General features: G+C 41.2%; 1 protein-coding gene and 1 non-coding gene across 6 annotated transcripts; both read left to right on the top strand.

The window, feature by feature from the left end:
* The first annotated feature begins 1,409 nt into the window (after window positions 1–1,409).
* On the top strand, window positions 1,410–25,192 carry CCAR1 (cell division cycle and apoptosis regulator 1). 5 transcript variants are annotated; one of them, XM_065746260.1, is made up of 26 exons: window positions 1,410–1,476; window positions 1,846–1,962; window positions 5,980–6,152; window positions 6,700–6,744; window positions 7,399–7,425; window positions 8,358–8,551; window positions 9,033–9,147; window positions 9,230–9,422; window positions 10,180–10,312; window positions 10,653–10,814; window positions 11,246–11,471; window positions 12,481–12,594; window positions 13,466–13,632; window positions 14,351–14,561; window positions 15,362–15,445; window positions 16,077–16,262; window positions 17,867–18,058; window positions 18,561–18,794; window positions 19,156–19,267; window positions 19,500–19,541; window positions 21,294–21,376; window positions 21,966–22,112; window positions 22,266–22,386; window positions 22,918–23,103; window positions 23,473–23,678; window positions 24,399–25,192. In XM_065746260.1, exons 2-26 carry the CDS (start codon window positions 1,890–1,892, stop codon window positions 24,456–24,458), a joined length of 3,486 nt encoding a protein of 1,161 aa, XP_065602332.1. In that variant the 5' UTR covers window positions 1,410–1,476; window positions 1,846–1,889; the 3' UTR covers window positions 24,459–25,192. The 5 variants fall into 5 exon arrangements, with proteins under 5 accessions (XP_065602332.1, XP_065602331.1, XP_065602333.1 ...); XM_065746259.1 differs by having other exon boundaries at window positions 7,393–7,425; XM_065746261.1 differs by lacking the exon at window positions 7,399–7,425.
* On the top strand, window positions 13,250–13,314 carry LOC136055317 (small nucleolar RNA SNORD98). Its single transcript, XR_010622835.1, has one exon. It is a non-coding gene; the product is annotated as a small nucleolar RNA SNORD98 (small nucleolar RNA).
* Window positions 25,193–25,842: the final 650 nt, after the last annotated feature.

Below are 25,842 nucleotides of genomic sequence, written 5' to 3'. Positions count from 1 at the left end.
TTCAAAAGAAGAATAGGACTTCTGTTTTTCCAAGGTGGACAGGTAAAACTTATTTCTTGAGGCAATGACAGTTACTGTTTGCAGCTGATACCCAGCCACTCCATTAGAGAGCAAAAGCCCAGCAGCAAATGTTTTGCATTGAGCTCGTGATACAATCTTAGTAAGGAAGTATCTCAGGGGTGCTTTGGAGACAGTAAGGATTAGCTTAATGACAAGTATATCGTTATCTTTCTGTGGCTTCAGCATCTTGGGGATCTCAAGTTGAAGTCATTTGTTTCACTGAGGTCAAATGTTTGTATGTCTAACGTAAATTATAGGGCTGTGTGCGTGTGTACACCAGTGCAGGTGTAAAACTTAGACCATATACAGAACCAGCACAGTTTCATAGTCCCTGGGCCAATGGGGCAAGTCCTTTATCTCAAAGCAAGCCATACACGAGGGTTCTGAACAACCAGCACACTCATGAGAGACCCGTGATATCCCCACCCAAATCTGCTCTGGTTATGCTCCACACCAAGATGAGCATGCTTCCACTTGTGTGTTTGTGAGTTTGGTGTATTGGTTGTTCCTCCTGCAGTGCTGAATCAGGAAGGCTGAACGGAACTGTAAGGCAAGCAAAGGCCGTGACAGAGCCTTTGTCTGTGTCAGAGGCGCTACAGAAAGAGATATTAGAGATAAGGGGAATGAACTCACCCCTCCCGGCGACCGTTCAGATTAAGGAACGCCGCCGCCTCCCGTTCGAACACTGGCGGCCGGAAGGAAGGGAGCACGGGAGGCGGGGGGGGGGCAGCCCGCGCAGGCTCTGAGTGTATCTGTGCTGCCGGAAGCACCGCCGAGAGGGAGAGAGCGGGAGGACGGGCGGAGCGGGGCTCCTGCGCTCCGGTCACGCAGATGCTCGTTCAGTGGTTCAGGCTGTGAGCAGGCAATCCCACTACACTAACACTCGTGGGCGCCTGAATATTTGTTTAGTTTTGAGGATGTTTTGTTGTTGTTTGACCCTTTCTTCCTTTAAATAAAAAGCCTGGAAGCACGCACTTCCCCCCCCTCCAACTCTTGAGTACTGTGTACTTCACGTCAAAGTAAACTCGGGCTACAAACAAATGGCTTCGAAGCTCCTTGCAGCATCTTTTGGAGAGGAAGAGAGCTGAGCGCTGCCCTCGCGCTACTTACTGCAGCGGTTATCTGCCTGCGGATTGCCTCAGAGCAGCTCCCCGGGCAGCTAGCTCTCCTGCTGCCTGAGGGGACACATAGCTGCTCCTCTCTCAGGGGAACAGCAGCCGTCCCCCCCGCAAGATGGAGGCCGGGCCCGCGTGGGCCAAGATGGCGCCGTTCGCGCCATGGCGGGCGCGCCCCCCAAAGGGAGGGGGGCGTGACGTCAGCAGCGTGCGCCGCCGCTCGGCGCCTGCGCAGTACGGGCGAGCGGAGGTGCGGGCGGCGCGGCGGAGCCGGCGATGGCCGCGGTCGGGCGGTGCTCAGGTACCGGTGCGGGGCGGGCCGGGGCTGCGGGGCCTTCTCGGGACGGGCAGCGGGACGAGCCGGGGGTACGGCGGGCGAGCAGGGCCGAGGGAGGAAGAGGAGGAGCAGAGGGGGGGGAGGGCGGCCGATTCCCGCCTGGGCTGTGGCGCGCTGCGGCTGCGCGGCCTGGGCCCGGCGTGCCGAGACGGCGTTTTGTTGCCGCCGGTTTCATTTCATTTCTCCTTTGTGCTCCTCGCGTCGCTTTGCTTAAAAATCTCCTGCGGGCGGGCACTGAGTGCGTTGGGGTTTTTTTTGTTTTTTTTTTTTTTGCGTCGTTTTGTTTTTGTTCGCGTGCGTTTCAAAACTCGCAGCTGCGCTCTGTTTCCTCAGGTTGCGGTTCCCGAAGCTAGGCGCCGGGAGCTTTTCCTTTCGCCATGGCTCAGTTCGGAGGACAGAAGAACCCTCCGTGGGCCACTCAGTTTACGGCCACCGCCGTGTCCCAGCCAGGTCAGTGAGTGCACGCTGCTGCCTGAACCCGGCGTCTCTGCCTGGGTCCCAGCGTTGTGTTTAAAAGGCTCGCGCTGGGAGCTCCTCACACCGTGCAGACCCTTAAAGATGCTGACTTAACATCAATTCCTTCTGTGAGCAGGGTTGGGTAAAATCACAGGTGGATTTCTATTGATTCTCGTGGTAAACAAGGTATCGAGTTATTGTGTCCAGTGGTGTGTAAATCAAGCCACGCTGCTCCTCAATAAGTCACGTCTGCCCCAATGAGGCACTGCAGTTCTTGAAGCTCTGCCGGAGTTTCATTTCCAGGGCAGCCTAAATCGGTGCTTACAGTGTAATTCATCTTTATTAATACAGAGGGCATGCTTCGTGCAGTGAAGGTGTCTCTGAAGTTTGCTATGTGGTGGGGAGCAGCCGTATATATGTGTATCTATATATATGTTTCATGCCAAGCTAGAACTCAGAGGTATCACCCTGCTGGTAACAGGGTGCCTTTTTGCTGCACCCAGGAAGCCTCTTTGATTGCAGCGTAGTATTTTTGAAGTTAAATAGGCTCTGTTTTGTTTTCTCGTTGTTTTATAACACCAAAGGTTTTGAGCCAGGAATCTGAAGCTTTGCTGTGTAGTGAACTTCAGAGCTGTGTTCTTCTACGTGCAAACTATTTCCTAAATATTGCAGGTTGTCTGATGTGAGAAGACTTAAAAAAACAAACAAAAAAAAAACCAGAAAGAAGTTGTATTTTGAGGGTTCAGGATAAAGAATTGTCAGTTTTTTGTGCTGTGGTCCCTTGACTCTTACTCCTGTTTTATGTGAAACAGCATGCCCTCTGTCCTTGGTCAGGGGCTTGAGTTTTGAGCACAAGCTGAGGATGTGTGCTTGTGGCTCACGGGAGCTGTGTGCCTAGACAGACAAACCAACATCTCTCTCTTGACTGTTTGCTTTCCCTAACTCGCTCCATCTCCAGTTTTTCCCTTGGGTAAGGGCATACCCTAATGGTACTGCCTCTCACCTGTGAGCTCAGTCACACACGGTTCCAGGTTACCCCTGTGCAGCCCTTTGCCTCTGCTGTTGCTGTGCCCTGCCAGCTGGCTGTGTGCAGTCTTCCTTGGTTCTCAGAGTCTCACACTTCACTCATTCAAGTGGTGCCACTCCTCCAAGAAATTGCTTTCCATTGGGCAAGGGCAGCCATAGTGAGCATGGGAGGGACAGATGTTGCCTTTGGTTGTGGTGTCTGACTTCATGCAACCTTGCAGCAGTTGAAGGACAGCAGCCTCAGGGCCGGGGCCTTCTCAGCAGCAGTGCAGCAGGGGAGTGGGTACAGAGCTGGCCTGAGGGCTGGCTCCACATTTCTGTGGAGGGAAGGCCACTCAAACCTGGAGGGAGTAGCTGGCAGCCATCTTACGTTTCCCAGGGCTAGGACCAGAAGGGGCCCTGGGGAGGAGGTGGGTGGAGCATGGGCACTGGAAGCTCAGCCTGACTTCTGATCCCTGGGCTGGTTCTTGCAGCTCTGCCTTCAGTTATCCTCCTTCTCAGCCTCCTTCAATTAAATGAAGTGCAGAATTCAGCTGGGATAGGACCATCAGCATCAGTTGCTGTGAGAGGTGTTTCACCAGCTAAATGAGGACAGGGAATCTCCAGGGATTTTCAGCTGTTTGTCTAATTCAGGAGCACCTGATGCTAATGTAACAGCCACTTAAGACTAACATTTAATTGCAATTCTGCCACCTTCTTGCAGTGTCTCCACTGTCCTTCATGATTACTTGAAAGCATTTAGCTCCATACATTGCCCTCTGCAGGCCCTTCCTGTTCCTGCTGGATGAAACACAGTTGCCATGTCTGCGTTCTCTTTCATTCTTATCTTTACTACCACCTCGTCACTGGGATACTGCCACCCTGCTCCAGTTTTAGTGCTCATGTATACAGAGTTCCCTGCTTTCTTTATTGGCAGTGCTGATGTGTAATAAGGAGTGCAGGAAACCTTTCTGAAAGACATATGCTCCTTGGCCTGCTGAGAGCTGAAGCACTTTAGCTCTGAGCTGCAGCTAAGCAGCCCCCCTTCCTGCAGCTTGCAGTGTGGAGGCTGGCCTGCCTGCCTAGCAGGGCACTTCTGTACTGTACCACATAGATCTGTGTCACTTAGCTCTGCAATTCAGAAGCAGTGAGAGGAACTGTTAAATATGGCCTTAAAAATAAACTGTGACAACAGAAATTTCTGTTAGATAAAAGGATGTTTGAGCTGCAGCCTAGGACTCGGATTTGGCCACAGGTGGTCTAGAATAGGACTTTATGGTGAATGACAGTGGCTAACGTAGTCAGATTCAAAGCTGATAGCGTTAAGTGAACTCATGTGATAATAGAGATTTCTGTTCAGCATTTAGAAGTGAAGGAGCAATGCATATGATTTTTTTTTTTTTGTCCTGGATGAGCCAGCAAAGTAATATTAGGCAAGAAAAGTTGACGTTATCCCAGGATAACACCAGCAAAGCATTTTAATTAGATTTAGGGTCTGTTTAAGCTGTGTTATAAAAGGCATTGGTGGGAGCGTGCTTCTGGATGATCAGAAACTCACTTAGTAGTTGAACTGGCAGAGGGAGAAGTGGTGTTAGGCCTTGCACTGCCTCCATCCTCACACCTGTGGTGGGAGGAGCCCCGTGGTTGGCTTACTTGGCTTCTGAGACCAAATGAATGTTGGGATTTTCCAGGGGGAAGGTCGTTATCATACTGGAAATACTGTGATTTTGCTGTATTGTACGAGGGTTGATTTCACTGTTAAAATAGTTCCTGCAGAGAAGGGTGTGGTAGATGGGGCTGCCTGGTTCAGAATTTGTTGCACTGGTTGCAGCACCTATGTATTTTCTGGTGTCACTAAGTACAAAGCGGTCTTACTGCATCCATGGGTCAGCAGAGGCAGCTTTGGGGTCAGAAGGATTGGTGTGGAGCACAAATTTCAACAGGAAAAGTATTGTGCATGTGCTCTTAATTTCATTGTATCTTTTTAGTAGCTTTGGGAAAGGAGCACTGATCACCTTGAATGTTCTGAAGGTGGCTGGCTGACCTGCTTTTGTTGGCAGTGTGCTTCTGTGCCGAGTTTCTCTTTAGTTCTGTTGAAGCACATGAAGCTGACTGATAGCTTGCTTAAATGCTATTTGATCACAGAGTTGCACGTAGCTTGTTTGACACTTGTGCTGTAGGTGCAGATGGGTTTGCATTTCTTTACTGAGATTTGTGTTCCACGTTGTTTTCAGTTTCTAAGAGTTCCTAAAATGAAACTTCATTGTTTGATGAGACAGAGTGCATGGATAGCTGCTGCTTATGATTTCCTTCGTATTCTACAGTGAATTAAAAGCTGATGTAACAGTAAAATTAGTACTTTTTCCATTTTGTACGGTGTGGATTTGTGCAGCATGAAGTTGCTAGTAAGTGCTGGAGATGGCTTGGCTTGCTCCCTTGATATGTGAGGAGTGATGAAGCTCCCTGTTGTTACAGGGCTGCTCCCTCTCTACCAGCCCCCACAGCCATGAAATCCAGCTTGCTCTGGGACAAAGACAGTAGTGAGTAAAGTGAAGCCTCGTGCATTTGCAGAGCACACGTTCTGTAAACCTCAGCCTCAGAGCTGCTGCTGGTGCCCTCAGAATGAAATGGTGACTGACGTGCAGAACAGAGAAGTGATTTTCATCGTGCTCATCCGGAGCCTGAAGCACACACTGCATCTTTTCTTGAATGTATGCTGTGGGAGCAGGCGAGAGACAGGGCTGGCAGTTATTACAGCTACACAGTCATATGCAACTTGAGAGAAGGAAATTCAAGTCTCTGTGCCTCTGCTGTAGTGTACTATTTATAAATCTGTTTAGGAAAAGAGGTGGTGAGCTGGGATCCTTTATCGTGAGGTTTTTCTGAAGTGGGCTTATCTACTTCAGGAGCTTGACTGAGGAGTAAAGCATCGCGTACAGAGTCTAACGTAACCGTGAGCAAGTGCATCTGTTTAAAGCTGCTCTGGCGCTCGCCTTCTCGTTTCAGCTGCGCTCGGTGTGCAGCAGCCATCGCTGCTCGGAGCCTCTCCTACCATATACACCCAGCAGACGGCGCTGGCCGCGGCCGGCCTGACCACGCAGACACCAACCAACTACCAGCTCACTCAGACCGCCGCGCTGCAGCAGCAGGCGGCAGCGGCAGCAGCTGCCTTACAGCAGGTAAAGGACAGCGCTCGCGGTGTTGTTGCGAACTTAAAGACATAAAATGCTGGCTTGGTGAGGCAGGAGGATGTATAAGGAAATAAAACGGGGAGATATTTACCTCTGTTTTGCAAACCTGTTAAGAAAAGCAGTAGGACTGTAGGTGTGCAGCTGTTGATGGATGGATGGGTGAAAGTGGGAATTTTGGCTGCGGAGGTGCGGGCTGTTTGCTGTGGAATGCTGTCTGGGAAAAGGAGTTCTGCTGCGCGTCAGCTGAATAGCTCAAGTTCCAAATATGTCCAGTCACCATATGTAACCTGATATCACTTTGCATGGTTTCATACTGCGTGCTAATGTAAAGCTTCAGCTAGGAAGTCCTGCCAGAATCCAGTCTAAAGGTTAAGAATATTTTTTGTAAATGTATATATTGACACTACTACTATTTTCTATTATTAAGTTAGGGTAGCTTTTATCTCAGATGTATCTATCAGTTAATTGTTAATTTGATGTTTCAGACCTAATAATACTTGCTGTTCACAAAATCTTTTGCTTTTATCTGTTTCAGCAATATTCACAGCCTCAGCAGACTCTCTATAGTGTTCAGCAACAGGTTTGTCTGATTCTTACTGCATATGTCACAAATTAATGTTGGTTGTGTGTATTTAGGAGTTGTCTCCAAAAACATCCTCATGTGGGAAGTTGTTAAAGTAATGTTCTTTGTAGTGAAAGAGAGCTTGAAGTTCACAAACTTGGAGATGTTTCCAGAACGGAAGCCTACCTACCTTCATGCAAAAAGAAAATAAAACCTATTTACTATTCCACGTGTACACGATTCTTCTAAGCTTTGCTCTGATCAGGGCCGTGTATTTTAACTGCTGGAAAGATGCTGTCCAAAACAAGTTCCCTTTTACGTGTATCATGGTCTTTGAATTTACAGGACTTTGAAAAAGACTAAAAGGACATGGGAATTACAGGCCTAAGCTTCTCCAGCTGCCAAAATGTTTTTTGATATTCCTGTTAACTTTCAGTTACAAGGAAACAACATGTCTGCTTACTGAATAAATCTGGATTACGCAGCATTACACTTAACCAAATGAACCCAATTCTATGAATATGCAAACCACTTAAATGACCAAACCCCCAAAGGAGTTTTAGTGATTCAGATTAAGCAAAAACTGCTCTCACTTGTAAAGAGGAGGTAAAATTGTACAGTTTCCTTAAGCATATAAAATTAATTTATAACTTTATTTATTTTAAGTTGCAGCAACCTCAGCAGACCATTTTAACTCAGGTTAGTTTGGTTTTATTGTTTGGTCTTCACCCCCAAACACAGATAATGCAAGAGCACAAATTTCTGACTTCCTGAGCATTTAAATCTGTAAAATGAACTAATATAAATGGACATCTTATTGGTACGGATTTATTTTATCCAGATGTTAAAATATGCATAGCCTTGGTTTCCAAAATTTAATGGCAACCGCTTTTCCTTCATCTTGAAGGAAACATATGTTGAATACATAATTGTTTTTTAATTTGAACTTCAAGTATTCACTTGCAGCAATAGGGAAAGTCTTTCCTTCAAGAAGGAATTTAACTTTGTGCTAACCTTATTGCAGTATGAATACTAGAGGGCTACAATGAATTTTGCTGAGCTTGAGAAGGTTGAACGTGCAACCATTTTAATGCTTAAAGAGCTTCTAGTACTGTTTTCACTTGACATAAACATACTTAGAAAAGAAATGAGGGAAAAATAGTTCAGTTAATTTCAGTATTTCACTGTGTTTTGACAAACTTAAATTTGTTGAGTTAGAGAAGGGCTTTGTTAGCCTCAGCCTTTAACCAACTTGGAATAATATAGTTGGGGTGCATCTGGGGAGTGATCTGTAAGCATGTATTCCTAGCACTTAGCATTTCTCTCTTCAACCCGCTGTATGGGTTACCTGTAAACAATTATGAATTCTTCATTTTTTTTTTCTAGGCAGCATTAATATTTTGGGAAAGTTGACCTTTTTAAAAGAGAAAGATAAAGCCAGACTTCATTCAAACTAGAAAAAGATCATCTTCTAAAATAACATGTAAAAGGACTTCCACCTTCTGAAAAATCTCTTTTCAGAATAATTGCTTTAGAGATTCCGTAATCTGCTCTCTACGTGGGTAAAAACTGTTCCTTGTAGACAAAGCAGCTGGTTATGAGATTCATAGTTGTGTTTATTTTGCTTACAGCCAGCTGTTGCTCTGCCTACCAGCCTTAGCCTCTCTACTCCTCAGCCTGCAGCCCAGATAACTGTTTCTTACCCAGCACCCCGCTCGAGTCAGCAGCAAACGCAGCCACAAAAGCAGCGCGTCTTCACTGGCGTAGTTACTAAACTGCACGACACGTTTGGTTTTGTGGATGAAGATGTCTTCTTTCAACTCAGGTAAGGTGTAAACACTTGTCTGCTGATGTGTTCCGTGGTCTCTTGCTAGGTTTGTGTTACTGCATTATGGTTCTGTGACTCAGCTCACGGTGTCCGCAGTTAGCTTCTCTCAGTCAGCACTGAGTCAGATGCGTAGTTAGTAGATCTGAGTTCCTTACATTTGAGTTTTCTTAATGCAAAATTCAAAGTTAAGAGATGCAGAGGGTAGTGAGTTCTTCGTAATGCGGAACTGCGTTTTGTGGGTGATTAAAGGCATATATTTTGCTGTCTGCTTATCTCAGTATAGTTCACAATTTGTGTTAGAGCCAAAGATGGGTATTAAATTCCTTTGCATAATCCAAACTGAAGGTACACACTTTTCCTTTAAGCCTTCTTGGTGAACTTTTATCTGCTTTCATATCAACATCAAACATAACTTAGAAATGTAAAAGTAGCTTCTGTAGCTAAATAAGACTCACGCTATATTTTTTGCTGTTTGCAGTGCTGTTAAAGGGAAGACCCCTCAGGTGGGCGACAGAGTTTTAGTAGAAGCTACTTACAATCCTAATATGCCATTCAAATGGAATGCACAAAGGATCCAGACGCTTCCAAATCAGGTACAGGGGTTACCCAGGGCATCTACTAGTGACTGCTTCTGGTTTAAGCACCTTCACAACTCAGTTTCTTCTCTGCTATTAGAACCAGACACAGGCACAGCCATTACTCAAGACGCCTCCAGCAGTTCTTCAGCCCATTGCGCAGCAGACGGCGTTTGGTGTTCAGGCACAGCCGCAACCACAGTCCTTGCTGCAGGCACAGATATCAGCAGCTTCAATCACACCTCTGCTTCAGACGCAGCCTCAGCCACTGCTGCAGCAGCCACAGCAGAAAGGTTAAGCTCCTTCTCGTCCTTACTCTGCTTAGCGTGATGATTATTTTGTCAGTGGAAAGTCTGAAGTAACAGGTGAAGCGATGTGGAAATAATCCTTCAGAAGGGCAGGATCATCAACTGTTGTTTTCATATTATTTATTCATTTCAGTCAGCCAAATTGACATTTATGAGTGTAAATGTTGCTGAATGTGGCAGATCTGAAACAAAGGCTGTTGTGATACCGCTTGATCTTTGGGTGGCTGACAAATCAGCAATAGAATTGGTAATAAGACACACTCCAAGACATTGTCTTCCTGCCCACAAGAAATGCAAGGCGAGAACATCATCTATGCAGAATTGTTTTGGATAAATGCTTGTTACTGTCTAATTGGTCCTGGTTGTTCATTGGTTTTTTATTTGCTCTGTTTACAATCAGTTAAGTGTGTACTCTCTTGAGCCAGCAGGATTATATGTTTGGGAGTTGATACACCAGGATAATCAGTTGATACAAGAGTAATTCTTACAAGAAGCTAATTGTTTTTACCTATGAAAAGCATTGTAAATAAGTTGTTGGTTTTCTTTAGTTGATTCTGTATCTTTGAGTTTGTATCAGTGAGGAAGAGCAAACAAAGATCTCTTGAGTTGCTTGGGGAGGATATTTTGATCAATACATCAGTTTGACTCGAGAGATGTTTTAGAAAACATACATATACACGAGGAAAACAACAGTACTTGCGCAGTTGTCCTCTGCTGTGTCCTGATTCTGTCTTTGTTGCAGGTGGTTTGTTGCAGCCCCCTGTCCGACTAGTTTCACAGCCTCAACCAGCTCGAAGGTTGGACCCACCATCTAGGTTTTCCGGGAGGAATGACAGAGGAGGAGATCCTATGCCAAACCGTAAAGATGACAGGAGGTGCGCTGTTGATGGGTCTTCAAAGCACACCATGATGATAAGCTAGTCTAGGAAAGCCGAGCTGCTTTCTCTAGGCTGGGTCAGGGATATACGCAGCTGTTTTTACCGTTAAATATCTGGTAACATTAGTTAAATTGAACTCAGCGAGGAGTTCTTATCTGTTAGGAACGAAAGAATCAGTCTCTTTTGTAAACCATTTGCTGAAACAAACTATGAGGAATTTCTCCTTTCCCTTTTTGAGTCATCCCTGAGAAGTCTAGCTCCTATTGTGGTAGAAAGCCTTTTGCTTTAGACGCGTGCTTTGCATGTTGCTATCTTGTATGTGTTTTGTTTTTTAAAGCCGTGAGAGAGATCGGGAGAGACGCAGATCTCGGGAAAGATCGCCCCAGAGAAAACGCTCCAGAGAGAGATCGCCTCGACGGGAGAGGGAGAGGTCACCTCGAAGACCACGCCGTGTTGTTCCACGTTACACAGTCCAGTTTTCTAAGTTTTCATTGGACTGGTATGTTTATAAAAACAAGACTTTTTACGTAGAGATCTCATTTTATTAGTCACACAAAGTGTCAGCGAGTGTATTTAGTGAACATCGCAATCGTAACTTCAAAGTAGCATCCAATGTCATGGCTGAAGGTCATGAATGAAGTTTCTAGGCTCTCTGTGAACCTTTTGGTGCTAATGCAAAATGCATTTATAACCCTGTTGTTTAATGAATATTCCCTAGTTTGTAGTCACCTTCATTAGAGGAATGTTAGTTGTTTTTACTACATGGCACATTAGGTGTATTACTCTTTAGATTTACACACGGGCGTGCATACATGGAGTATTAGAATATTCAATAGATGTCTCCAATTAAGAAGTATATTCATATTTAGAATTGTGTGGTTCTTTATGCTTTGTATCACTGTGCCTTTCACATACTGTTGTTTGTTTCAGCCGCAGCTGTGATATGATGGAGCTGAGGAGGCGTTACCAGAACTTGTATATCCCAAGTGATTTCTTTGATGCCCAGTTTACCTGGGTGGATGCTTTCCCAATGTCTAGACCATTTCAACTGGGAAACTACTGTAACTTCTATGTAATGCATAGAGAAGTAGACCCTATAGATAAAAATGCTGCTGTCCTGGATCCACCTGATGCTGATCATCTGTACAGTGCTAAGGTTTGTACAGTTTCCAATATTACAACTGCTCTTTAGATTATTATTTTTTTGTTTGCCAATAGGGTAAAAAAAGTGAATGTAACTCAACTGTTTTGTTTTTTTATCTTTTTTTTTAAGTTGGCAAACCGCACTATTTTAAGCATTATAGTAAGCAGCTGGGAGATTAAATTTGAAGAACTGTGATGGAAATTTGTTTGTTCTTCTGTTATTAGAGCTGTCCTAAGTTTTGTTTTTATTGAGATCCTTTTGTGTTCTCTGCACCCAGGAAAGAAAGCTGCAGGATCTCTGAATATATCTCTTAGGCAATTTTTATCTAAACAGTTCCTAAAACCCTTCCCTTTGATAGCTCTTCAATTAAAACGCCAGAGATTTCTGAATCAATTAGATTTAGAAACAGAACTGCATTTTTGAAAGGCTTACTGCACTGACTGTAAGAAAAAATGGAAGCCTTGTCTAAATTATCAGCTGTTTTGTTTTTGTTTCATTCTACCAATGCAACTCTTTCAAGAAGCTGAGCCTTAAAATACAGTCTTTAAATGAGAAAATAGCATTTGGTTTCATAATGTTAAGCTATTTAGGTTATTAAGGAAGCTTGTTAGATTTGGCAGGGCCAATGGGGTGCTAAGAAGATGCCGATAAATGTCAGCCAGCTCTCGTGGGATAGTAACAAAATGGAAGAAGCCTGATACTTAAACCAGAGAAGTTCTCAGTGTACTTCTCAATATAGGCTGCTTGGCATGCAGTGGTAACATGTGGAGCAGAACAGCAGTTTGCGTGTGGCTTTGTATACTTTCAGTTGATTTTATTTGTATGATCACACTGCACTCATGTGGAATAGTAAGGGATGGAGGAGAGATGTTTATGGCAGGCATCTTAAGCTCAAGTTCTGCTATTTCTATTTACTTTGTTCTGAAGAAAAGCATAGGTGTGCATGTGTTCACAAGTTCTGGTCATTGATTACCAGTTATACTGGGAGCCTTTCACAAGACTGACCTGATTTACACAACAGGTGATGTTGATGGCTAGCCCTAGTATGGAAGATCTGTATCACAAGTCCTGTGCTCTGGCTGAAGATCCCCAAGAACTCCGTGATGGATTTCAGCATCCTGCTAGACTTGTAAAGGTAAATATGCCAGATTAATCTTGGCAGTGAAGGTTGGTTATAGAGCTTTAGAATACTTGCTAAAAAGGGAAGGGTTTGTAAGCAGATAAGTGACTTCATTTTCAGTCTGAAGAGATCTAGTTTGGATATTACTACTTTTTCCAATTTATTGGAGTTTTATCTTCTCTGCTTTCATATTTTCTTATTTATTTCTTCAACTCACTTAACATAGGTATTTGGAGAAACCTATTAATTTTTTTTAGTCTTTTTATGAGCACTTAAACTTTTTAAATGTCTCAGTTGTGACAAGAATACAAATGAAGTAGCAGTTCAGTAACTACTGTACTGAAATTGAACAGTTGTTAAACTGAACAACCTGTAAGGTTGTGTACGGGTACCTGTGATATTTCAAGACAGCACATTTGTTGTTTTTCATTTAAACTCCATTCCAAAACCAGTGGGAATACTTGAATTCGTAGATATAGTGCTCTTGCAGTCTTATGTTTTGTAGCTTTGTTTTATCACTCTTAAGCAGGTACATGTATAAACGTGTGCATCAGAATTGAGACACCATTTAAATTAGTGTGCTTGTTTCCTGTGTTAGAAGGGTTTTAATTGCAGAGGAATGAGCCTCTACCGATAAGGAAACCTGATGGAAAGTCTTGCAAACAAGAATGAGTGATGATGTTTTAAACCTATTCCATTTCTGAAATAGTCTGTGGAAAAAAAATAACTGAACTCTTTCTTGACTGACTTTCATTTTCAGATTTCAAAATAATCTGACAGTTTGCTCACGGATTTCAGTGTGTGTGCTATGAAATATTCTTTACGCTTTGGGAAGATGACTTTTTACCCCTAGCAGGGGAACATTCAGAAGACTCTTTCTGTCTAGTTTTTAGTGGGTATGAAAGGCAAAGATGAAGCTATGGCTATTGGAGGACACTGGTCCCCATCACTGGATGGACCTGATCCAGAAAAGGACCCTTCGGTGCTGATAAAGACGGCTATTCGTTGTTGCAAGGCTCTTACAGGGATTGACTTAAGTGTGTGCACACAATGGTAAGTACTGTACTGCAAAGTAACGTAGAAGTATTTTTCTGTTGTGAGAAATTAAAAAATTATAATTAAAGAAAAAAAAAAAAGAAGATGGGAAGACATCACTTTCCTTGCCAGCCGCTGTTGGTAGTGCAGGTAAACTGCTCAAAGGGTGTTCTGTTTCATAAGTTCAGTTGGTGTCTGCTGTGCTGAATAATGTATTAAGGACTCATTAAAGATTCTGAATTTATTCTGGCGCGTTATGCTGTAATTTTTTAATGAATGTGTTGAAAATGTTTTTCATTTTGTACATAGCTGGAGAAGATCGTCAAGAGAACTTCATTTCATTGCTCTTTTGTAAATACTTAGCTGTTGGTTGTATGGCCATATTTTCTCTTGATGAGTTTATCCATCCCGTGTTGAAGTAATTTTATTAGTGCCACAAAAATGTCTGTTGTGTGCTAAATTTCAAGCGCTTCAGCGCCTTGTATTTGCACGTGAAGCCTGCGTGTGCTGAGTAACAAGTAGCACGAAACAGGATTGTTGGCTGTCTTCCTCTTCAATTGCGATGCATCTTTACAAACGTGCCGAAAGAGAAAATATGGCTTCCATAATTTTTTTCTTTAGATAAACTTCGAGGTCTTGCAGCAAAATTTCTTTACTTGATGTGCTACAAGTGATCTAGGCTCTTTAAAATGTATTGTAGAATTTTTTTTCCAACATGCTTCTTCCCTTGCAACAGGTACCGTTTTGCAGAGATTCGCTACCATCGCCCTGAGGAGACGCACAAGGGGCGTACAGTTCCAGCTCATGTGGAGACAGTGGTTTTATTTTTCCCGGATGTTTGGCATTGCCTTCCCACCCGCTCAGAGTGGGAAACCCTCTCCCGAGGATACAAGCAGCAGCTGGTCGAGAAGCTTCAGGGTGAACGCAAGGAGGCTGATGGAGAACAGGCACTGAACGCTAATCCCTTTTTCTATTTCTGCTTCTCACAGGCACAGGAACACAGGCACAAAATGCACATCACATACTACACAACACACATACATAGGAAGAGCATAACTGGTAACAGTGACTGGTAAAGCAGCTTTCAGCAGAGTAGCGAATGCCGGTTTTTATTTTTATTTCAGCTAGTTTACTAACTGTGTATGCCGATATCACAAATGGAATCAATTTGTGCTTACGATGCGCAGAAAAATTTCTATCGTAGAAGTAGTTGCTGGAATCTGGGACCAGTTGTTGAGTGAGATGCAGTTCATGAATAGCTGTCTCGGAACATTTTGCCATTTTCTTAAATTCCTAAATTCTCTCCTGTGGCCCGCTCTAATTGTGATATTTGAAACTCAACAAACACTAGTCTGAAACATCTGAATTTCAGGCCACGTGGCTGATCAGCATCTTGGATTAAGGGAAGGTCTGACTGAACAAAGAGTAACTTTGGGCATTTAAAACCTGGGGGAAGATCACACACTGTGCGGTGAATGGAGACCGGCAGTGTCTGTGTAACCCCGACATTCTTTGTGGTGTTGCTTATCACCCTTTTGTGTTCCACAGATCTGGCTTGTATTGGCTGAGTGGCACTGTGATCATTTATGAAGTGGTAGAATGTGTGTGTGAACTTGTCTAAACAATAACTTTAGGAGAAGACTGTCTGAAACAGTTGTGACCTTGCACAGATCAGCAACAGAATTTTAAAAATTACTGAAATACTTGGAAGCTTTCTGAAAGATAAATTTAAATTTTTGTTTGTCAGGATGAAGAGGAAAAGGACGATGGGGAAGCTAAAGAGATCTCTACGCCTACACACTGGTCTAAACTGGATCCAAAAACAATGAAGGTAACTACGTTTCTAATCTTGATTCCGTTGTACATTTTCTTTCTTGGAGCAGAATCTGAAATTCATCTGTCATTCCCTTCACGGAGAAAGATTCAGCAGTGCTTTGTTGTTAATTGCTGATGTTTATAGGAATTCTGTATCACATCACCATGTGAGAGCGAGACTTGTGATTTTAATAGGTGAATATGGGTAATTGAAGCTGTTGTGATTTTTGAACTTCGTACAGTTCTGATGCAGTTTAACTGGAAAATGAAAGTTCTGCGTTAATCTGGTCCTATCTTCTTACATTTAAAAATGTGGGGTCTAAAGTAGCTCCATTTAAAAAGGCAGTAATGAGAAGGAAATGTACGTCAGGAAACGTAATAAAGTTTCCACAGAAGAGATAATAGCCTTCAGCTACCAAATCTTTTCCTGCCTCTATGAAGCCCTCCAGAAAAGGGTTCTTTAAGGAGAAAATGACTCTAAACGTAATATTTTCTATCGGTACATAGTAGTGTTACTCAGTAGAGATTTAAACAAAAAATACACTTGACATTTTAGTGATCTTGATTTTTTTACTTCACCTTTTCTGCTAATCACGTGTTTTGCAGTGTCACTGGTTGATACCACTTACAGAGCTTTTATTTACCAGGTAAATGACCTTCGCAAAGAATTAGAAAGTCGAAGTCTTAGCTCTAAAGGACTGAAATCTCAGTTGATAGCTCGACTGACAAAGCAACTGAAAGTAGAGGAGCAAAAAGAAGAGCAAAAGGAGCTAGAGAAGTCTGAGAAAGAAGAGGAAGAGGAGGAGGATAGGAAATCTGAAGATGACAAAGAGGTTAGGTTTTGGATATATTTGGTTTAAATCTTATTAAACAGATATAAGTTGATTTAAATAATTATGTAAGTATAAAAAGTACAGGACTATGCCTTATTTTGTGGCTCTCAGATGGCTATGCTGAGAACTCTCATTGTAATTTGAGATGCTGAATTGAATGGAAATCTTGGCAAGCTTCAGTTCCTGTGTCAGCAAAGTCAGCTGAAATTTGCAGCTGCGCTAAAGGTGACTGAATTAATGTCAGACTGTAAATGTAAGAGGAAATATTTCCAAACTTCCCAACAAAAGTAGGCTCATTTGCAATCAAGTGAATGCATTTAATGAGATCCTAAATAAAACCTGTATGAAAAGTAGCTGCTTAGTTGTACTCGTATTTACTGATGTACAAGCCGTAGGGAGTTAACTGCGGAAATATTTATTTCAGTCTAAAAGGTTTTAGGATCTCAAACAATCCAGGTCCTTCACATGGCTCTTGTTTTGGTTATGTTGGGGTTTTTTTCCTGTATGATTAAACTTTACTTTTCACTTTTGGACAAACTTTCTGTGCAGTGAAGTTTCTCAGTTTTGTAGTTGATCGTTTCAGTACTGCTAAATTTGTTTTTACATTTCTTGAGGGTATACAAGATCTCTGCAGTAATGGTTCTGTCCAGCTGCATCAAAAGGGCATAAATGCACAGAAAACTGTGTTACTCACTTTTAAATGTGCATTTTGGTGTATTCTTACCTGCTAACTGGTATTGGAAACTTGAAATTTTTAGACATCTGTGTAAACCTTTTCCTGGTCAGTGGAGCAGAGGCTGTTATGTGCTTACTAATTCTTCCAGCTGCTGCATTCTTCCAGAGTTTGGATGAGCTAAACAGTCTCAGGATTACTTGTGATATCTTCCTTCTATGATTTGGAGCAGGAAGATTTAATTGTTTGCTCCTCAGAGCAAAAGCTCTGCCATGACTTATATACTTGTAAGACTTGAACGTTCCCGCCTTGGCAATTGATAGGCTGCTTGGTATTTTACCTTTAACCTTTATTTAAATTTGCATTAAAAGTTGGCTCTGTAAATTCTGTTTCCCATACTCAAAATTTGAGTTAATCATTACCTGCTAATTGTTGAAGCAGTGTTGGATAACTTTGGGCAATTATCTGAGAAACATTGCTCTTCCTATGTAAGAAGTAAGATATGGTGGGCTTTCCCTGTGCTGCTCAAAAAACATTGAAACAAATGAAACTTCTCCAGATCCCTGACTCCTTTGCTGGCTTACCTTCCTTTTCTTGAAGTGAACTAGTTCTGTTCCTTCCAGTGCTGAGTACGCATGCTGCACCTAGCATCATAAAGTAGTTGGAAGGTGCTCATTGCTTTGAGGTTAAACAACACGGCATGTCCTGCTTTGTGTTGCTCAAGTTTCCAGTCTTCACTTTCAGGCTGCTGTTAGCAGTGGATGGGCTATGCGTTCTGTAGATACTGGTGTCATTTCTGTCTGTTATCTGCCTTACATTAACCAATCTTAAGTTTTCTTCCACTTTCTTCAAAGCAGTGAGTCCTAAACACTAATACACGCAGAAGCTGTGACTTTGGGAATATGCTCTATGTTATTCTTTGCCTCTTCAGGAAGAGGAAAGAAAACGTCAAGAAGAAATGGAACGTCAGCGTCGGGAGAGACGGTACATCTTGCCTGATGAACCAGCGATCATTGTGCACCCTAACTGGGCAGCAAAGAGCGGGAAGTTTGACTGTAGCATAATGTCACTCAGTGTCCTGCTGGACTATAGGTTGGAGGATAATAAAGAACATTCCTTTGAGGTAATTTAGCTGTGCTAGTGTATTAAAGCAACTTCTTTTTGAGCTATGTATTGTAAGATTGTGTTGAAGGAAAAAAATGTTGCCTGGCAAGCTCACGTGTGTTGATAGTTGTTTATTCTTTCCCTTTAGTTCTGTAATTGTGGTATTCTTAAATTCATGACGCAGTAAAAGTTATAATGAATTTTGTGGTGCAAGACCTAGAAAAAGCGGTCCAGTATTTGGTTGCAGACTTATAAAGCAATATCATCAGAGTGCTAGATCCACATGAAAGGCGCAGGTTTTCATGGAACAGGGCCTAACAACTGCAGTACAGGAAAGAAATGTTAGGTTCTTTAAGGTTTGCATATTTGAGGCAGGTAGTAAGAACTATCAACTGCATGAAACTCTGACGTGGCAGAAATCGAGTAAGATAGCACCTCATCACCATTTCAATCACAAGTGGACAAGTTTTTAATGTGCGCTTTGAAACTTTGTCAATTCTCTTCTCATTCTTCATGTGCAGGTTTCATTGTTTGCAGAACTCTTCAATGAAATGCTTCAGAGGGATTTTGGTGTCAGAATTTATAAAGCACTAATTTCCCTCCCAGAGAGGGAGGACAAAAAAGACAAAAAAAGCAAAAAAGATGAACGTAAAGAAAAAAAGGAAGAAAAAGAAGAAGAAAACGACGAACCAAAACCTAAGAGGAGGAAATCTGGAGATGATAAAGATAAAAAAGAAGATAGAGATGAGAAGAAGGTCTGTGTTAGCCTATATGGAGTACTGTCCTGTCTGGATCAATATTGAACTGTTACTTGGGTTTCACTTTGTTGCCTTCTCTCACTTAGTTACTGTAGTGTTAGTTAGTTGATCTGACTCGCTAATCTGTCCAAGTTTCTGTTGTTTAGTCATGTAAAATATTACAGGTTTGTTTGAGGATTACTATAAACTTCTCTCCCTCTCTCCCCTCATTTTTCTTTATCACTTAGATTTGAGTGTGTTTCTTTTTAGGCGACTGAACACAAGCATACTCAAATTTTGAATGAGTGCTAGTGTGATGTTTTCAACTTACCTGTTTTTCAGTTCTGAGTGGATTAATTCTTAGGAATTTCTGTTGCAGAGGGAAGAGAAAAGGAAAGATGATTCCAAAGATGAAGAAGAAACTGAAGATGACAATAATCAAGAAGAATACGATCCAATGGAGGCGGAAGATGCTGAAGATGAAGAGGAAGGTATCTTGAATTGGGAATTTTTTGGCTTCCAGATTTTCTTTCAAGCTGGAAAATGCACTGAAACTAGAAATCTAAAAGTGCAGAATTACACTAATTCTAGTTCAGTAACTCTGACCGGTGCTGCTTAACGTGAGCCTTTCTGATGGGCATTTTATTAATATAGCTTAACTAAATCTGTAGCTTTGCTACTCTAAGTAAGGCATGCATATAGAAGTGGTTTTATTTTTTTCAGAATGCAGACCACTCGCAACTCCCATTGAAGTCAGTAGGAGATGTGAGTATTCAGCACCTCTGAAAAACCAAGCCACTTTGAAGTGCCTGACTTCATATTCCCCAGCTGTATAATGTCATCCTGTTTTTATTAGACTTGAATATCATTGTGGGATTTGTTTTATGAAGCTGTAAGGAGTTGATTTCTTTTTTTGAGTGGAGTTATGTTTGTCTGAAGAAGTGGGGGGGGGAAAAAGGACTGGGGAATGTTCCTGTCTGCAGGAACAGCAGGTAGCCCTCTTTCCCACCTCAGAGATTGGGGAAGATGTAAGGCACGCTGTGTGCTTTTGTTTTGTACTTTTCAGGGGAAGGAAGGTGCCAAAACAGAGTTCTCATCAGAGATGTAGGTTTGAACTTGCTTACATATTGCAGTCCCAGTGTTTTCTAGCAAGTGTTTTCAGCTGTGTGTGTGTATATATATATGTATGTGTGTATGTATACATATACATACATGTGTGTATATATATATACAATTTTTTTTAATAAAATGACTTCTAATTGCTTATGGTCTGACCCCTGAGCACATACCCTGGACTCTTCTGTTCTGTGCCTACTTCCCATAACCTGCCCTCGTGCCATTCAACTCATCCAACTTCCCGTGGAGGTGCAGGAGAAAGCTTGTAGCTCTCAGAAATGTTTTGGCAGAATTAGAAAAATGTTTGCACGTGTAGTTTTTTCAAAGTTTTCATCACAAGAGATGAGCAGTTTCTTAAAGAAATCTGCCACATGGCTCTGCAACAAAAAACCTTGTATATGAGGTACTGAGCTGCATGCCACGATATGTGTCCCTGTAGCTGTCACGTCCCTCTTTCTTTTGGATTTAGTTTCATAGTATTGTCTGTTCAAAAACAAACAAAAAAGAGCCTCTCCATTTGGTGCTTCGTATCTAACAAGCAACACGATCCATAACTGAGAATCTCAAGTTTAAGATCAAATACACCAGTAGTACCTCAGTCAGTCATGAGTATAAGCACGTTTTTAATATACATTTTTATAATGTAATCTAAAATAATGTAAACAGTACTGATTGTGGGTTTTTTTTTTATTATTACCTAGTAGGAATTAACCATAGCTGAATGTAGACTTTGCTAAGTCTTTCTAGGAAGAACTAGTTTTCTGCACACCACTTAAACAATTAGCGATGTTGGCACAACTGATTTTGGTTTGGTTAGCATTTATTTCAGCTCTTCTGTCCTGTGTGTGTGATAAGAGCCTACGGGATAAAAGAGTCAAATATTGTAGGTTAAAATAACGTCAAAATAAGGATAGCATCTAAGAGGAGTGATTTAATCATGTCATTGAATGGCTTGGGAGTTGGGTTGGAAAGGACCTTAAAGGCCCAACCCCTGCTGTGGGCTGGCTGCCCCCCAGCAGCTCAGGCTGCCTGGGGATCCATCCATAGCACAGTGCACCTTCAGGAATCAGGCACCCACAGCTCTGTACCTCACCTCCCTCTGAGTAAAAAATCTCTTCCTAACATTTAACATAAACTTTCCAATCTTTTAGTTTAAAGCCATTCCCCCTTGTCCTGTCACTATTAGACCATGTAATAGGTTGCTCCCCCTCCAGCTTATAAGCTCACTTCAGGTAGTAGGCGGCCACAATGAGTTCTCCATTTATTTTTTATTTTGGGGAAAATTTAATGTTTTCAGATGTTTGAGGGCTTATGTGAACTTCTTAATGAACCTGTATTTTTGAGATAATGTTTATTGAATCATTTACTGTGAGATTGTTGAATTTTCTTTCTGTCTTATAGATCGGGAAGAGGAAGAAATGAATAAGCGAGAGGACAGAAGAGAGGGGAATAAGCACTGTAAAGAGAGGTCATCTAAAGATAAAGTAATTAACATCTTTCTTAACATCATATAGTCTTGCATTAAGTTGTCATAATCAGAGTTTATCTTTGTTTTCATTCTATTTATGCTCCTTGATTACTTCAGCACTTGTCAACACTTGCCTTCCCCCAGGAAATGAACAGGAATAAGGAGGAATAAAAGACTTGTAGGGATGCTTTACCTGTGAGGGCTGAATGTTTGTTTATTAAATGCTTACAGTGACTTCATTTTGGAAATGGCTCTTCAATGAAATCTTTGGCTGGGGAAATAAGGATTTTGTTTGTTTGTTTCACTATTTTTTCAAACATTTTGAAATATTAGCCTGGACAAAATGAAGCTGGCTGCCATGTGTTTCTGTTCATTGTGCTGCAGTTCTTGTAAATAATTGAAAGATTACTCTAACGAAATTAGCTTGCTTATCCTGTATTTGAGTCCAGTAGGTAAATGCTAGCTGTATTAATCCCTCTGCTCAAAGAAACAGTAACATGAACAGGAGGAAACATCAGTTATCTGAAAAGTTTTCTTGTGTTTGGTATATGATGTGAATGTGGTATTTTTGACTTCCTAATGATCCAAGTATGAATTTTCTGCAGGAGAAAGACAAGACACAGATGGTAACTGTCAATAGGGATCTTCTGATGGCCTTTGTTTATTTTGACCAAAGTCACTGTGGTTATCTTCTGGAGAAGGACATGGAGGAGATACTGTATACTCTTGGATTACACCTGTCTCGTGCTCAGGTTTTGCATCTTCTTTTTCCTAGCCTGTTTTCACATTATACCCCAGTATGTTAAAATTCAAAAAGCAGGGCCATTTAAGATGGCAAGTTCAAACACTCTTGTTCAGGTATTTTAATCTGTGTATTAATCCTGTACTCCTTTCCTGTGTTTTAGGTCAAGAAGCTACTTAACAAAGTAGTACTTAGAGAATCCTGCTTTTACAGAAGACTAACAGATACTTCTAAAGATGAGGAAAACCAAGAAGAATCAGAAGAACTACAAGAAGATATGTTAGGTAGTACTTTTTGTATTGCAGAGACTTAGATAAAGTTGTTCCTGTGTGAATGTTTTGAGTGTTGTGAGGTGCTTGCTTTCTTACAGTAACTAATTCAGACCTTCCTGTTTGGAAAGGTAAATCTTGAGCAGTTTGTAACGGTTCATAAATTTGTTTCTGGCTTCCCTCGGGTCTTGTTGCATTTACTGGATGAGTCTTAGGATCCTGAAAAAGGAAGGATGGGAAGTTAAATGTTGAATGCTGGTTAACATCAATCACTCACAGCAGGGAGAGAGGGTTAGTGCTGTCAGTGGTAGAATGAAGTGTGACAAATTCCTGCAAGAGAAAAGGAATGGCATGAAAAAAAACGTATTCTTTTTCCTTACATAGGGAGAGACCATATCATGATCTTGACTGTAATAATTAAAGTGTGATTCCTGAGATGGTGTGGCATGGTGGTTTTAAACTGACGTAGGAAGTTGGAGGTTGATTACTGTAACAGTGGGCACCAAAACATGGCAGTGATTATTTATTAATATTAATCTAACTTAGGAAACAGGTTGCTGTTGCCATCACCTACAGTAAAGCAAGAATCAAAAGCTGTAGAAGAAAATGTTGGCCTTATTGTATACAACGGAGCTATGGTGGATGTCGGGAGCCTTTTACAGAAGCTGGAGAAGAGTGAAAGAGTGCGGGCAGAGATAGAGCAAAAACTTCAGCTGCTGGAAGAAAAAACAGGTGTGACATTGCTTTGAAGATGGTACTTACATGGATGCAAGATACTGTGATTTTTTTAGTAGACAAACTAATCTGTGATCTATATTTTTTAGATCTTTGTATAATAAATTCTCCTATTTTCTGCTTTCCAAGCCCTTTGAACTTGTACACACTTGGTAGTTGAAGTACAATTTGTCACCACGTTGAAATCCTTTACTGTTTTCTTTCAAGTGGAATGTTAGACTGAAGTGTAGTTAGAATTCACTATGATTAATGGTAATACAATGCAGTCTTTAACCTTTCATAAAACAGCTAGGTGTTGGCATGTGAATGGGATGTTAACAGTTCAGAACGTGGTATTAGAAGTAACTGATGACTTTCTTTTTTAAGGTGAGGATGAGAAGACCATCCTGCAGCTGGAGAATTCTAACAAAAGTCTGTCTGCGGAGCTCAAAGAAGCCAAGAAGGACCTTGGCCAGCTGCAAGAGAACTTGAAGATCTCAGATGAGAAAAATTTGCAGTTTGAGAGTCAGCTGAATAAGACAATCAAAAACTTAGCTACTGTTATGGATGAAATGCAGAGTGTGCTTAAGCAGGTTTGAATTCTTTGACTTTGGTTTTTAATGGTTGAAATTATCCGGTTAAAAAGAAAAAATAACCTTCAAAACAAACCCTTTGAAATAAAATTGAAAATTCACATGAATTCAGGGCAGTAGTGTCTCAGTGTACATACAAAGCTCAGAGATAGTGATCTTTTAAAAGAAAACAAGTTCAGTGTGCTTTCTAAGCTTGAGATGCAATTCCTCCTGACTGAAATATGAAAAAAATTATAAATTCCAAGCAATCATAATGCTTTCCTGTCCTGATCTTGTCTTTCTCCAGTAATCCAAGTCTGCTGTTTCATTTGATAAGAATAATTTTTCAAGGCAGAACGTAGGGATTTCAATACTCTGGAGCATCTCTGTCCTATATCAAAAGTTACTTTTGTCATATTCCCTGAGCAGCCCATGTAAGTAAGGCTGAATAGATGTAGCTAATGAGGGCAGCTCAGTGGCCAGTTGTTATGTGAGGTTACTGTTTGTGTCCATGTAGAAACTTGCTCAATCTTTGACAGTTTTCTGCTTGCGAGATACAAGTAATGCAGCAGACGAGTCACTGTAGCTTAATGGAGTGGCTGTACCTTGCAGCAATCTAACCACCATCAGTATTGTTACACAGTGCTGCCCCTCACTGTGCATCTGTCTTGCACTGCTTTATGGTTTGCATGAGAAGGATAACTTCCAGAACTCACATAGTCTTTTTTTTTTCTTCTAAAGGATAATGTGAAAAGTGAAGATAAAGATCAGAAATCCAAAGAAAACGGAGCAAACGTATGATAAACTGCTGCTGTTTAGAAGAATGGTGTTACATAATGTAATATAAATTGTGATACCAGAATGTATGGGAAGTGATGCATGTTTGATTTTAGTAGTATAAATATCTTAGTTCCAAAAGGATGTATAAAGTTTTATGATGAATGTCTGCTTCTGGAGATTGCTTGTAATTCTTAGCACTCAATTTGAGACACTCCTTGAGTGAAAATAATTTTGCATTGCAAAATGTTTTAGGATGAGCTTTGTTACACTTTTAACCCTAATAAAGTTCATCACAGTAATACACAGTAGCAAGTATTTAATTACCAAATGTTTTTCATAAAGGTCTAGTTAAATCAAAATTTTCATTATTTATAGAATGCCATTTACTTGTCACAATTTTCTTTTCCCTTGCAAACGTTAACTTCCAGAAAGCTGCTTGTATTCAAGCTTCATAATATACAGTAGTTCCGAGTTAAGTATGAATTAAGAAAGCAATAGAAACCTGCCAAAGTACTGGTAGGGTTGTGAGATTTATATGACATGATTTATATGGGCCTGTTTTAATGTTTGTCATTTGTGTTTCTTCACTTGTTCTTACCTATGGATTAATATATATATGCTCATTTTTAACAACAGATGTGGTGTATTAATATGTATGGTTGGATGCCAGGCCAGTAAGTGTCAGAATGATGCCTTACATGGAGAAAATGCTACCATTGTAAGCCAACTCAAATTAAATTTGGATTTCTTTCCTAGTATGTGTAATGGCTTCAAATACTCTAGTCCAGACAAATAATGGAAACATAAATATCTACACCATGTTACAATTCCTAAGGAGCAGGATGCAGTTTTTGTTGAAATTGGGTAAGATTGCCTTTCCTTGATGGTCATAAGTAATCAGAGATCAAGTGGTATGAAACACAGACAATTTTAATTTGATGCAACTTCCAGGAAAATTAAGGATTTTCAAGATTGGGACAGGAGTGTTTTATTACAGAAATGGTTAAGTTTAGATTTTATTTGTAGCCTGGGTGACCTAGGAAGCTCAATACCTGTGCCATAATACTTATGAGGAACGTACATAAAACCTCAAGTGGCTTTCCTGAAAAACTTGTTAAAATGCCTGAATTTATGTTCAAGAGAATCCAAGCTGGTGCTTACTATTGCTTACCTTTCTTGATTCCTTTGGATCAGACAAGTGAAATCTCTCTTCTTCATTACCATGACATGCATAAACTTTTCCCTCACTCACATCAGTTGAGTCACTAAAAATGAACTGTTTAAAGTAGAGGTTGATATAGAAAGACTGTTCTCTGTACATGAACACAGAAAATGCATGCTTTGTGAATTAGGAGATAACATCTAAGAGTGAAGAGAGTTCGTAAATTTCTCTTAGGAGAAGCAT

This window comes from Cyrtonyx montezumae, unplaced genomic scaffold (assembly GCF_038088225.1).
Source record: "Cyrtonyx montezumae isolate F1298 unplaced genomic scaffold, pur_monq_1.0 scaffold_4, whole genome shotgun sequence".
NCBI classification, from domain to species: Eukaryota; Metazoa; Chordata; class Aves; order Galliformes; family Odontophoridae; genus Cyrtonyx; species Cyrtonyx montezumae.
Note: the sequence above shows the minus strand (reverse complement) of the source record. Positions and strands in the feature narration are given on the sequence as shown.

What these genes read in the sequence shown, in the direction of transcription:
- CCAR1 (XM_065746259.1), top strand. Translation starts at nt 1,890, where the DNA reads ATGGCTCAGTTCGGAGGACAGAAGAACCCTCCGTGGGCCACTCAGTTT. An exon ending in TCTAAGTTTTCATTGGACTG is followed by an intron (nt 10,815 to 11,245) that starts GTATGTTTATAA and finishes TGTTTGTTTCAG; the next exon opens with CCGCAGCTGTGATATGATGG. An exon ending in TGGATCCAAAAACAATGAAG is followed by an intron (nt 15,446 to 16,076) that starts GTAACTACGTTT and finishes TTTATTTACCAG; the next exon opens with GTAAATGACCTTCGCAAAGA.